The sequence below is a fragment of the Capra hircus genome (assembly GCF_001704415.2).
Source record: "Capra hircus breed San Clemente chromosome X unlocalized genomic scaffold, ASM170441v1, whole genome shotgun sequence".
In the NCBI taxonomy this organism is placed as follows: domain Eukaryota; kingdom Metazoa; phylum Chordata; class Mammalia; order Artiodactyla; family Bovidae; genus Capra; species Capra hircus.
The window spans coordinates 36,618,854-36,633,329 of NW_017189517.1; the positions used below are offsets into that span (position 1 = coordinate 36,618,854).

Genomic DNA, 14,476 nt, shown 5'->3' on the forward strand with positions numbered 1-14,476 from the left:
ACTTGCAAGGGAATGCCAATTTTCCTCATGTACCGTTCCTACCACCTCTCATTGCTTCCAGACCTACAACTAGAGTTAGATCACAATATAGTCATGTATGGATGTGAGAGCTGGACTATAAAGAAATCTGAGTGCCGAAGAATTGATGCTTTTGAACTGTGGTGTTGGAGAAGACTCTTGAGAGTCCCTTGGACTGCAAGGAGGTCCAACCAGTCCATCCTAAAGGAAATCAGTCCTGAATATTCACTGGAAGGACTGATGCTGAAGCTGAAACTCCAATACTTTGGCCACCTGATGTGAAGAACTGACTCACTGGAAAAGACCCTGATCCTGGGAAAGACTGAGAGCAAGAGGAGAAGGGGACAACAGAGGATGAGATGGTTGGATGGCAAATGGACATGAATTTGAGAGAGCTCCAGGAGCTGATGATGGACAGGGAGGCCTGGTGTCCATGCGGTCGCAAAAAGTTGGACAGGACTAAGTGACTGAACTGAACTGATGTTCTAAGAATACAAATATAAGTCTGAACTCAAAGGAGGAAATTATGAAATTTTGCTAATTTATAATAGCAGAAATTTGGAGAATATGTGTGGGAATGTATTTTAAGGATACTATGACTTGGAGGAAGGAATGTAATTTTAATTGGGCCACTTATCAGAGATTCTGGATTCAATTACTAGCTTGCCCACTTGAAAGTGGTTCTATTTGCTTGGTTGACTGAAGTCAAGGCTGAAAATTAGACCATATTAAATGAAGTTGATATGCCAGATATCCTTGGCATAATGTAAAGGAAGTTCTCCAAAGGCTTAAGGAAATCGAAACATTGGAATACATTTATGATACATGATCCACTCACCTACATCCTAACCATGTCCCCCGATAGGACCTAGGGGATGTTCTCTTCCACAAGACACTGAAAAATACATTGACAAGAGGAGCCTTATCACTCTTGGAACATGGTACAGTGGAAGTTTTCAGTAGGCCAGAGACAGAGTTGAGAGATGCTGCCACTGAAGGTAACTTGCTAATTTCAATGGGAATAATGAGATCTTAGAATAGCAGAGATCAAGTGGCAGCACTTAATGACCAGAGATAGGGTGAGCATGGTTAACATGACAGGAACATAGCTAGAGAAGTAATCTGAATGTTCTGACCTGCAGAGAAGTTTGGTGATGGCTAATTATTCTTCAGATGGAAATAGATGAGCAATCTACTAATTCCTACTTGATCTGCATAGCAGAAACAGTTCTACCTGGTGAATAAAGATCTAATTTGAGTTATTATGATGGAGATACATGGCCTCTTGAAGCCAAATCCAGCCTTTGTACCCCAATACCGAATTAATTCTCAGAGACAGAGTTTTGGGTGATGTGTAAAAGAATAGCTTTATCTCTTTGCCAGGCAAAAGGGGCCACAGTGGGCTAATACCCTCAAAACTGTGTGTGTTGAGTGGGTAGTGAGGAGTTTTATAGTAATGATTAAAAGAGGGCATAATAAGTTCATGGACATTCCTCTGACTGGTTGGTGGTGAGCTAAGTGGGAAAGAACATCATCAACCTTCTGGTTTCAACTGGTCTGAGGTCTACGTGTGTGTGGGCAGCATACTGTTAACTTCTCCCACCTGGTAGGGGGTTTCAGTATCTGCAAAACAGCTCAAAGATAGTGCTACATGTATCCTTGAGGGGGAACCAGGACTCTGCCCCAAGGCTGCACTATTGTTTCTTTTGACTGTCTTGTCTCTGCATCCTTTTCCTTCCCCAATTAGCAAATGTTTGGATCTGCTCCTTGGATCTCAGGGAAGGTCTTGGAGGCCGAATGAAGCCTATTTCCTGTAATCAAGAAATGGGGGACACAAAAAGACTTTTGTGCCCAGGAGCCCCACAGGGTCCTGCTTGGTATCAATTTCACTTATTTGCAGATCTGAGTCAGTTCACACACTTAGAGGCCCTGGAAGGGAAAGCCAGGTCCCCCTTGAAGAAGGATTCAGCAATACCATAAGCATGTGTTGTAGATTTTCTCCCTAGCTTTCCTCGTTCTTTCTAGCCAGAGGGGCCTTTGGTCATTTACCAGGGTAGCCACGCACTAGGAAATTGGAAATGTAACAGGGAAGAACTAATTCTGACTCCATGTTGGATCTATTTGACTTTAACCTTTGCTTTTCATTGGTTTTGTTATTATAATCATACATAACGGCCTGCCTCAGGGAACCCTGCCCCTCTGCCTGAATGTTAAAGTGGCTTTGTTCAGCTCACAGGAGACAAAACTGACCCTGCCACCCTGTGAGTGGCTGAAGAAAAGATGAACACATCCCCTCCTATTTTGCAAGATAAATGGCCTTTTTACTTTATTTCCTCACCTTCTCTCCCTCTCTGTTCTATAAAAGAAACTAGTATCCAGAGTCCAATATGATGCTTTTTTTGGAGACACTACTCTGCCATCTTCTCAGTCTGCCAGCTTTCCAAATAAAGTCATTATTCCTTGCCTCAACACCTCGTCTCCTGATTCATTGGCCTGTCGTGTCGCAAGCAGAGTGAGCTTAAACTCAGTAACAGAAACACTCACACTTTTCAGTGTTTTGAACAGTGATTATGAATTCACTTTCATCCAGGATCAATGTGGGGGTGGGGTGGGGGGAGAGTTTACAACACGATGGTCATTGATTGGCCAGAGTCAGGGCTTAGGGAGCCCAGAAATAAAATTTTATCCTAAATCCATCTACAATGGATCCAGTAGATCTGCAAATATATCATATGATTCTTAGTTTATGAATGAATATTTGAAGTACCTACCACATTTGCTCCCTGACCAGTGTAGTAAGGGCTATTTATAGTAGAAATGGCCAAGTAGAATTCACTGTATCTGTCAGTACCTCACCCCCAGGGAAATCACACAGCTGAGTGCCCACCAAATATCTGAAGGATGTATGTATGTATGGGAGGTGATTTCTATTACATCCTCATTTAATTTGCCTGTTTGGCTTGTGCAAAAAGCATGCAGGTCTAGGAGAATGATGGTTGATAATCAAAATTTAATAATGTCAAACATCACTTTTTAAAAAGCTAGATAAATCATAAGAAACTGCAGAACATTGGCAACACCAAGATCTTAAAAGCAGCCATAAAGAAAAGACATTACTCTCAAAGGAAGACAGGTAGAATTAAGAGAATAGGAAATCTACTGCTTGGCGCTTTGGGGATGGGGGAAAAAACTGTAGTTCTGATAACAGAAATGGATGCTGCAGTAAATTGTAAGATTAAGGGTTAAATGCCCTTCTGCCAGTGAGTGTAAGCCTAGGAATGTAGCTACCAGGATAATTTGTTTGCCTGGCCTCAAGGGAGATGGTGCAACAGGGCTCCCAGGGTCACATGTATCAACCTTACCTTAGATAGCCAATGAAATGGATTCTGGCTGGCAAAAGGAGAAAGACTTTATTGAACTGTTGGGATGACAGATGTGTTAGGGGAATTGCTGACTGAAACCACCCACCCTGGCCAGGCACCACAGTAACCACTTGTATGAACTACTTTACAACAGGAGATCCTGGTAAGGAACATGGAACTAACAAGCCACCATCAACTGGAAGAATTCAGGAAAGGTCAAAAGGAGAGAGGAGATGTTAGTCCATATGTCTTACCAACTTCCAAGAGTCCTTCTCCTTTGAATCCATCTTGGTTGAGCGAAATGCCACCAGCAAGGAGCCTGAGGCAGAATGGCCAGAGAAAACTCAGAAACTAACCCTATCACCATAAATCTGAGACTGTGAGCCATGTAGTAGAGCAGTTCTCCTGGGTTCCCTTACTCTGCTGCTCTTTCCCTGGGTGCTCCTTCTCGATAACGTTTTTGCTTTGTCAGCATGTGTGTCTCCTAATTCATTTCCAAGGTCAAACAAGAGCCCATTCTTGGGCCCTGCAAGAGATGCACTAAGAAGCTTCTCTCCCTCAAAAAGGGGGGATAAAGTCTGTGCATCCATAACCACTTGAAGTCCTACTTCAGAAACAGGGTGTTGATGTTAAGATGCCACTACTGCCACCAGAATGTCTTCTCTACTTTCTCTCCTGCTCTGCTATGGATTGAGAAATTCAAGCAGAAGCATGTCATTAACCAGTTCTTTGTCACATGGCTACAAGGGGTAGGGATTTGGGGACAGCAAACATCTGGTCTTTAATATATTGGGGAAAACCCTGATGATAAGTGGTTATTAGAGGTGGGGAGAGAATGTGACTATGAAAAGACAGACTGCTTCAGGGAGTTTTGGGGGTGATGGAATTCTAATTGTGTTCTGTATTCTAATTGTGGTGATGGTTACAGGAACACATATCTGTGTTAAAAATTCATATAAGTGGGACTTCCCTGATGGTACAGCAGATAAGAATCTGCCTGCCAATGCAGGTGACACAGGTTCTATCTCTGGTCCAGGAAGATCCCACATGCCACAGAGCAACGAAGCCCATGTGTCATAGCTACTGAGCCCACGAGCCACAACTACTGAACCCATGCGTTGCAACTACTGAAGCCTGTGCGCCTAGAGCCTGCCCTCCACAAAGAGAAGCCACCATAATGAGAAGCCTGTGCAGCACAACAAAGAGTAGCTGCTACTCCTTGCAACTAGAGAAAAGCCCGTGTGGAGCAACAAAGACTCTGCACAGCAAAAAAAAAAAAAAAAAAATCGTAGAGGTGTACATAAAAAAAAAAGCTAATTTATTGTATGATAATTAAAAAAACAAAAATGAAACATAACTATGGTTGTGTTGTAGGAATGACTACTGTACCTATCCATAGTGTCTGCCATTCTTTTTTAGGTACATAATTATATATAGGAGGCAGTGATCAAGACCATCCCCAAGAAAAAGAAATGCAAAAAGGCAAAATGGCTGTCTGGGGAGGCCTTACAAATAGCTGAGAAAAGTAGAGAAGTGAAAGGCAAAGGAGAAAAGGAAAGATAATACCCATTTGAATGCAGAGTTCCAAAGAATAGCAAGGAGAGATAAGAAAGCCTTCCTCACTGATCGATGCAAAGAAATAGAGGAAAACAATAGAATGAGAAAGATTAGAGATCTCTTCAAGAAAATTAGAGATACCAAGGGAACATTTCATGCAAAGATGGGCTCAATAAAGGACAGAAATGGTCTGGACCTAACAGAAGCAGAAGATATTAAGAAAAGGTGGCAAAATACACAGAAGAACTGTACAAAAAAGATCTTCATGATCCAGATAACCACGATGGTGTGATCACTCACCTAAGCCAGACATCCTGGAGTGCAAAGTCAAGAGGGATTTAGGAAGCATCACTATAAACAAAGCTAGTGGAGGTGATGGAATTCCAGTTGAGCTATTTAAAATCCTAAAAGATGATGCCGTGAAAGTGCTGCACTCAATATGTCAGCAAATTTGGAAAACTCAGCAGTGGCCACAGGACTGGGAAAGGTCAATTTTCATTCCAATTCCAAAGAAAGGCAATGCCAAAGAATGTTCAAACTACCACACGATTGCACTCATCTCACACGCTAGCAAATGCCCAAAACTCTCCAAGCTAGGCTTCAACAGTCCATGAACCGAGAACTTTCAGGTGTTCAAGCTGGATTTAGAAAAGGCAGAGGAACCAGAAATCAAATTGCCAACATCCATTTGATCATGGAAAAAGCAAGAGAGTTCCAGAAAAACATCTACTTCTGCTTACTGACTATGCCAAAACCTTTGTCGGTGTGGATCACAACAAACTATGGAAAATTCTTCAAGAGATGGGAATTCCAGATCACCTGACCTGCCTCCAGAGAAATCTGTATGCAGGTCAAGGGGCAACAGTTAGACCCAGACATGGAACAACAGACTGGTTCCAAATCGGGAAAGGAGTAAGTACATCAAGGCTGTATATTGTCACCCTGATTATTTAACTTATATACAGGGTACATCATGAGAAATGCTGGGCTAGATGAAGCACAAGCTGGAATCAAGATTGCCAGGAGAAATATCAATAACCTCAGATACGCAGATGACACCACCCTTATGGCAGAAAGTGAAGAACTAAAAAGCCTACTGATGAAGGTGAAAGAGGAGAGTGGAAAAGCTGCCTTGAAACTCAACATTCAGAAACTAAGATCACGGCATCTGGTCCCATCACTTCATGGCAAATAGATGGGGGGAAAATGGAAACAGTGAGAGACTTTATTTTGGGGGGCTCCAAAATCACTGGAGATGGTGACTGCAGCCATGAAAGGCACCTGCTCCTTGGAAAAAAAGCTGTGACCAACCCAGACAGCATATTAAAAAGCAGAGACATTACTTTTCCGACAAAGGTCCATCTAGTCAAAGCTATGGTTTTTCCAGTAGTCATGTATGGATGTGAAAGTTGGACTATAAAGAATGCTGAGCACTGAAGAATTGATGCTTTTGAACTGTGGTGTTGGAGAAGACTCTTGAGAGTCCCTTGGACTGCAAGGAGATCCAACCAGTCCATCCTAAAGGAAATCAGTCCTGGTTGTTCATTGGAAGGACTGATGCTGAAGCTGAAACTCCAATACTTTGGCCACCTGATGTGAAGAACTGACTCATTGGAAAAGACCCTGATGCTGGGAAAGACTGAAGGCAGGAGGAGAAGGGGACAACAGAGGATGAGATGGTTGGATGGCATCACCGACTCAACGGACATGAGTTTGAGCAAGCTGCAGGAGTTGGTGATAGACAGGGAAGCCTGGCGAACTGCAGTCCATGGAGTCACAAAGAGTCTGATATGACTGAGCGACTGAACTGAACTGAATTATATACTTAAATTTCTTTCCCTACTTCTCTACTTGATATAAGGTGAGTTGCTGGTAGCTAACTTTTTGTAGTTCACATGTAAGATGGGATGGAGATTGAATTAAGACTAAAAACCTGGATTTTCCCTTAGGAGAGAGGATTAGTGCATTTTTTTGCTATGAGGATTTCTGTTGTGACAGTCAGATGCTATTAGCTCTTCTGCAGAAGTATGAGAAGGGTATGGCTGTGTGGGAAAAGAGGTGGGTAACACGGATTCTTGTGGTGAACGGAATCCACAGTGCACTCCCTAGAACCTTTGCTTCCTGATGTTCGTGTGTAATCTTCCCCCCTTTAGAGTGGACAGAACCTGCGGCTTACCTTTAATTAACCAACAGAATATGGCAAAGGGGAAATGTCACACTGTGAGATCATGTGACATTATATAAGACACTGTCTTGCTAGCAGACTTGCTTCAGAGACTCTCCTTGCTGTATCAATGAAGTAAGTGGCCATCTGAGTGAAGCCCACAAGGCAAGGTCAGGAAGCCTGAAGAAGCAGTTTCTGGGAACTGAGTAAAGCCTCTAGGAGCTGAGGGTGACTTCTAGTCAACCACCTGCAAGAAGCTGGGGCCTCCAGACCTGTAACCATATGGAAATAACTCCTGTCAACAGTCTGAGTTAGGCTGGAAGTGGATTCTTCCCCAGTTAAGCCTCTATAATGAGAACCACCTTGGAAAAAACCTTGGTTTTGCAGCTTGTCAGATCCTAAGCAGAGAACCCAGCTAAGCTGAGCCTGGAGTCCTGACTCATTGCAATGGTGAAATAATGTGTATTGAGATAATTTGGTACCCAGCAAGAGAAAGGAAACACAGTGCTCAGTGTCCATTCCAGCCTCTAAGTGTGCCTTTCTGTACTGCTGGGGCTAAGAAACTAAGGACATTTCCCAGATTCCCTCACAACCAGGACTCTGGACATATTACAGGGCAGTCAGATACACACGTGTGAGACAACTGGCAGAAGGGAGGTGGAGGCTATGCTTCTGCCATTTCTGCTGGTAAACATGGTTTTGCAGCTGTTTGGTTGTTCTACCGCAATTTAGTCACTAGCTTGTGGATGCTGAGAGGCAGGATGCTTGGCATCAATTTCGATGGTGTAAATAGTAGTAGGTGGAGTGTGGTTCTGGGGACAGGAGCCATACAGCTGGCTTTTCATCATGGAGTAGGAAGTGGCAGTTTCCTAATCGGAAAAGAATTAGCAACTCCCTTGGTGACCTGATGCTGTGGTATAGCTTTGGAAGTTGTTCTTGAATGCTCAATTTAGAGTCAGTCCTCTTGATAATTCTATAAGTCACTTAATGTCTGGTAATAAATCTTTTCCTGCCTAAACTAATTTGAGTGAATTCTGTTCTCTGCAACCGAACCTTAACTCTTATAGGAGGGAAGTCCTCAAGTGATTATACATCATAATAAATAATAGTAAGATCTCTAAGTAAGCCATTTTCATATTTATTTAATAGATTTATAACATTTATTTTTATAGATTTATAACATTTATTTTTATAAAGACAAGTAAAGCCCACCTTATAACACCTAATTTAATGTATAAGGTACAATGCACTGGTTCAGTGTGACACAACTACGTAAGAAAAACCCATTTGTTCAACAAGGTAGTGACTACAAAACTATGTGTTCAGTTTATTTCTCCTGCAGACTCAGAAAATAAATGTTTGTCTTTTTAACTTGCATTTATAATCTTTTTGCAACTCAAAAATCTCTTTAGGTGCTCAATTTTAACTAATCTAGGCTAAAATACAATACTAAGTAATCTTCAATATTCTGATTTTAAAATCATATCAAATATCAATAACATATGCTCTTAAGAAAGTATCTTTTTTTGTAAATACGACTGACAAAATATTGAACAATGTGCAACAGTGCATTTGAATATAAGCATAGAGCCTTGTGTCTTATAGAGCTACTACAGTATAACAATCATTGCTTAAAAGCAGATGTGTGATAGTTCACATACAAACTATTAACTGAACTCTAAAATTTGGACACATTTCAGGCAAATCATTTCTGAGAAAAGGCACAGATGTTTATTTAGCAATTATCTCTTTAAGTGGTAATTTCCTTGAAAAGACAAAGCTGACAAAATCATTTTAAAGACATTACTAGTAAGTGTTTGGCCAAGTCCAATTTACAAAAATTTTCAAGGGGTCAACTTGAAAATTCTTGAATCCCTCTGAAAATAACACATTTTGTGGTGATGAAACCCTCTGGGTTAAGCCTTGTTCACAGTGGATTCTTGCCAAAAGCTGATTATACCAATTCTTTTCCACAAAGGGAGACTTCTTGGGTCATTCTTAAAGGATGTCTGCCTTCTCATGATTTCAAATCCGAAAAGTCAAAAGGTTTAAAACCAAAGTCTTTTGTGAAGAAAGAAGTTCCAATGGATGCCTTCTTCTGAGTTTTCCAAATCAACTGATTTATAAATTGTTTTTATCAGAAACAGCACAGAATATCAGACAGCTATGTTTTTTTTTTCTCTTTAAAGTGCTAACAAAGCCCATTATCTCTAAATGAACTTTCACTGTAATGACTGAAATATAAGCAGCATAAAGTATATAGAAATTACACATTTAAATCAGATAAATTACAGCTTTTTAGATAGATGCCAAAATTCTATACATTATCTTAACAATCCTTATGCACAAGTACAGGCATACCTTGGATGTTGCAGGTTTGGTTCCAGATCACTGGGATAGAAGCAAATATTGCAATAAAGCGAGTCACATGAATTTTTTGGTTTCCCAGGGCATACAAGAGTTATGTTTACACTATAGTGTAGTCTATTAAGTGTACAATAATAGCATTACGTGTAAAAAAGGAACAAACTTTAATTAAAACTATTTTACCACTAAAAAATGCTAGCCATCATATGAGCCTTCAGTGAGTTGCATTAGTAACATTAAAGATCACTGATCACGGATCACCATGACAAACATAATAATAATGAAAAAGTTCCAAATATTGTGAGAATCACCAAAACGTGACAGAGACACTGAGCAAATGCTGTTGGAAAAATGGCACTGATTAGACTTGCTCAATGCAGTGTTGCCACAAGCCTTCATTTCCAATATAGTATCTGTGGGAACTTTCTGGTGATCCAGTGGTTAGGACTCTGCACTTTTACTGCCAAGGGCCTGGGTTCAATCCCTGTGGGGAACTACCATCCTGTAAGCCTGGATCCCACAAGCCCACCAGTCACAAATCATGTAGTGGCAGAAAAAAAAAAAAAAAGAAGAAGACAAAAAACTGTAGTATCTGTGGAGCACAGTCAAGCAAAGTGCAATAAATCAAGGTATGCCTGTATACTTTATGAACTCGTCAGACTAATACAATAATTCAAGCTATATACTATAACTTAAAATATGACTGGTGAAAATCCAAAATCTAAAATTAGAACCAAACTACTCTGAGAAAAATACCACAAAGAGCAATGCTTGGAATTTCAAGTAACTTCTCAGTCCAATGAGAGACCTGTACACAGTTAACTGTATATTTACCCTTCTGAATTGGCTCATTTTAACCAGCTCAAATCCAAATCCAATATAGTTTTTCCTCATATCAGCCCAGTATTTGAGTTTTTTATTTTTGTCAGTAACAGAGCTGGAAGTGTGCCAGTAGCTTCTGAACTGCTCAGGTTAAGGAGAAGGTAGAATTTACTTAAAAAAAAAAACACGTAATACTAGAAGACTGAATGAGATTAACTTTAAGAAGTTAATATTATTTCATTAGATAACTTGAAAATGAGGTTCCCATATGGTAATCTTATAGATAATTAAGGCTACAGATCTAAGAGTCTGATTTTCTAAAGCACTGTAATAGGACTGAGGCAATTTGGAAAGTAAGATTTATCGTTATGGCATGTCAGCATCACTAATACTCAAACATAACACCACATTTTCAAAAATCATTACTCATTCATATGTAAATAGCAGCACAAACTAGTTATTTCCTTACTAAAAGTGATATGGTGGTGCCCTCTGGTGGTGACATTTAGCATACTCCCCCCGATACTGCATGTCTTGGGAAATATAAAAAGTATATTCGAATTATAGAATATCAAAATTAGATATTACCCCAAAGGAATAAATCATTGTGCTTACAATATCTTCTTTTTAACCTTAAAATACATTGGTGACAAGATAAATCCCTGATCCCTATTTCCAGGAATCAAGCTGACGGTTATAAGAAATCTTGGTTAAATGCCTGTTAAGAGCTTTACTTCTTGGTTCTAGAACTTAACTGAGAGGTTTTCGCATTTTCTAGTTTGGCTTTTAGATCTATGGATTTCTCAAAAAACTTCACCAATGCTGGTTCATTCAACAAAGAGGCAAGAATCTGTTCAAACGCAAATGACCACTGAGGTTCTTCCCTGGGCGAGGAGGGTTCTTTTTCCAGGGGTTTCTCTGCCTGCCCCTCACTGGGTACTCCAGAAACACAGACTGCACCAGACAGTCCTTTCATTGCAGATGTAGGGCTATGGAGTTTCCTTCCAACCTCTTCCATCCTGAGCAAAAGGCTGGTTACAACAGCAATGGCTTGATATAATGACTCTTCTTCAGGGTCCCCATGAAATAAGTTATATAGTGTCTTTGAAAACTGGATAAATTGTGACTAGAAGACACAAGTTAGAAATATCACATTTGACATTAGACTTAGCAAATATATAACAAGAACTTAGAAGTGAATAGTTTTCTATTGAGAATCTGCACCACATAACCTTCACCATAGAAGTTCTAAGAACTGATGATCAATCCCCAAGTAAATTTTGGTTCTAGAAAAACGGGTATGAATTATGAAAGAAAATTCCACTTAAGTTTTCTCATCTGTTGCCTAATAACAGTAAATTATATATATATATGTATGTATGTATGGATGGATGTATGTATGTAGTGTGTAGCGTTAGTCACTCAGTCATGTCTGACTCTTTGTGACCTCATGGACTATAGCCCGCCAGTCGTGCGATTTTCCAGGCAAGAATACTGGAGTGGGTTGCTATTCCCTTCACCAGCGGATCTTCCTGACCTTGGGATTGAACTTGGGTCTCCTGCACTGCAAGTAGATTCTTTACCATCTGAGCCACCAGGGAAGCCCCACAAACAACATATATGTACATATTTTATATATACAATAATTCCTGGACAGTATCTGCCAGCATTCCTTCAATGTTAGGTGATACTTTTAATTAGGCAAAGTCCCATATTAGCCTACATACAAATAATTCACTTACTAATCAATCTTAATGAACAGACTAGGATGACTCAAATTTAAGGAAGAATGTTTTGGAATCAATCCAGTAATACAAGGAGGTCATGTGGACATGTTTCTTTTTAAAGACTAAGGAGGGGCCCTAGTAAAGAAATAAACTGGATTGTTTGCTAACTGTCCCTAGACAATCCATAGACATTCCTAGAAGATCCTTGCCAATATAGAAAATTTTTTTCCAACACAAAAGTCCTATAAGTCAATCATCCTTCTAGAAAAGTTTATCTGTAAATAAAAAGCAAATAAAAAAGATATACTTTGGGTGGGGGCTGCACTGTAAGGCATGCAGGATCTTAGTTCCCCAACAAGGGATCCAACCTATGCCCCCTGCAGTGGAAGCATGGATTCTTAACTACTGGACTGCCAAGGAAAGAGGAAGTGAAAGTAGCTCAGTCATGTCTGACTCTTTGCGACCCCATGGACTAGACAGTCCATGGAATTCTCCAGGCCAGAATACTGGAGTGGGTAGCCTTTCCCTTCTCCATCTTCCCAACCCAGGATTGAACCCAGGTCTCTCGCATTGCAGGCAGAGTCTTTCCCAGTTGAGCCACAAGGGAAATCCAAGAATACTGGAGTGGGTAGCCTATCCCTTCTCCAGCAGATCTTCCCAACCTAGGAATTGAACCGGGGTCTCCTGCATTGCAGGCGGATTCTTTACCAACTGAGCTATCAGGGAAGCCCCAGGACTGTCAGGGAAGTCCCCCTAAAAGATACGCTTTATAAAAATTTATTATACCAAACTTTAAGCTTTATTTTTCTTTCTTAGTCTGTAACACTGTTTATTAAAATTTTAGTATTAATATATTAATTTTAAGAAGTACTTATTTAACTATCAAATTACCTACTCCACTGAGAAAAATGAAGTTATTTCACATTTCTCATTTTGGTTAAGTTCTGAGAATCCTCAGTATCTGTACCAAAAGAATTTATTTAAAAAATATAAGAACATACAATGACTGAATAGCGTGCAAGAAAGAGATGGATTTATAATTGTGTCAATAGGGAATTCCCTGATGGTCCACAGCTTAAGACTCTGTGCTTCAATAGCAGAGTGCGGGTTTGATCCCTGACTAAGATCCCACATACTACATGGCATGGCCAAAAAAAAAAGGTGTGTTAACAGTAGTCGTTAGTACTATCTGAGCAGATTCAAGATGATTAGGAACCAGGGTATAACCTATTTTAGTTATTTCTTATTCCTACTACCTAGTATTGGGCATGTCATCTAGTAGTCACTAAAAAATATCTACTGAATAAATGAACATTTCTAATAAAGCTAGAAGTAGAAAACACTGAAATATATGTTATACACACATCTTTTCTATAGGTACAAATGTCACAGCAGAGGACTGTACTGAAACTCTAGATGCATTTAAGTGTTTAAAGTAGAAAATCATTTAAAAATTTACTCCCACTCTTCTATACTCATCTGAAACTTACAGAGATGATGCAGAGATTATTTTTGTAATAGCATGTTAGCTATTTTAGATTTGGAAACACCCACATTCATTTTAATAAAACACATAAGAAAACCAGAATTTATGAACTGAATACCTGATTCATTCTTGGTAAATCTTTAATGTTTTCTTCTTTTTTTAGAAGCTCATCTTGCCATTGACTTAGATATGCTTGAATATTGACTTTTTCTTTTTCTAAATGAGGGGAATAAAATCATTTCATAATGAACAGCCCATTATATTTTCCCAAATCCTCAAAAGAACAATTATTATTGAAAGATATTTCATTGAGATATAAGATTCCACTTTTTTCTCCAGAAATTGATCTGACTATACCTTTTCTTTCACTTACTGGTTCTCAAAATATTCTCCATTTCCATTAAACTAAAATTTTTACTTTGAAAAGGTTGGGGAGTAGAGAAGGTGTAAGGTGAGGGGAAGAAGAATGCCTTTTAGATTAAACAGTACACCCTGATTTGATGATGTAAATTTCATGTAGATGTTCTCATGTATACCACTAAGTTTAAAATAGCTTCCATATGATGTTCTTAATATGCAGATACCAAAGTGGTCTATGGTGACTCTTTGAAAAATTTAAAACAGTACTTATTCATTCATTCCTTTGAAGAGTTTAACCACAATGATGTTAATGTGACTTTATTAATAATTATTCAGATCTATTGGAAAACTAGGATATACTGAACAACCTGGTGAAGTGGTCATATCTAAGCAGATCTTCAAAAATTATTTTTTAGCTGTTACTCAAAAACATAAAAAGAATGATGGACTTTTGTAGAACAATTTGACAGTCTCTGCTACTGCTGCTGCTGCTAAGTCGCTTCAGTCGTGTCCAACTCTGTGCGACCCCATAGACGGCAGCCCGCCAGGCTCTGCCGTCCCTGGGATTCTCCAGGCAAGAACACTGGAGTGGGTTGCCATTTCCTTCTCCAAT

General features: G+C 39.6%; 1 protein-coding gene across 2 annotated transcripts in view; it reads right to left on the bottom strand.

Moving 5' to 3' along the window:
* Positions 1-8,401: 8,401 nt before the first annotated feature.
* TBC1D8B (TBC1 domain family member 8B) overlaps positions 8,402-14,476 on the bottom strand; it is a 75,360-nt gene continuing 69,285 nt past the window's right edge. For both annotated transcript variants that reach the window (XM_005700205.3, XM_013976197.2), the window contains exons 20-21: positions 13,622-13,719; positions 8,402-11,416 (exon numbers count right to left, since the gene is read on the bottom strand). In XM_005700205.3, coding sequence (XP_005700262.1) covers positions 11,021-11,416; positions 13,622-13,719 — 494 coding nt within the window. In that variant the 3' untranslated portion in view covers positions 8,402-11,020. The remainder of the gene's footprint in view (positions 11,417-13,621; positions 13,720-14,476) is intronic.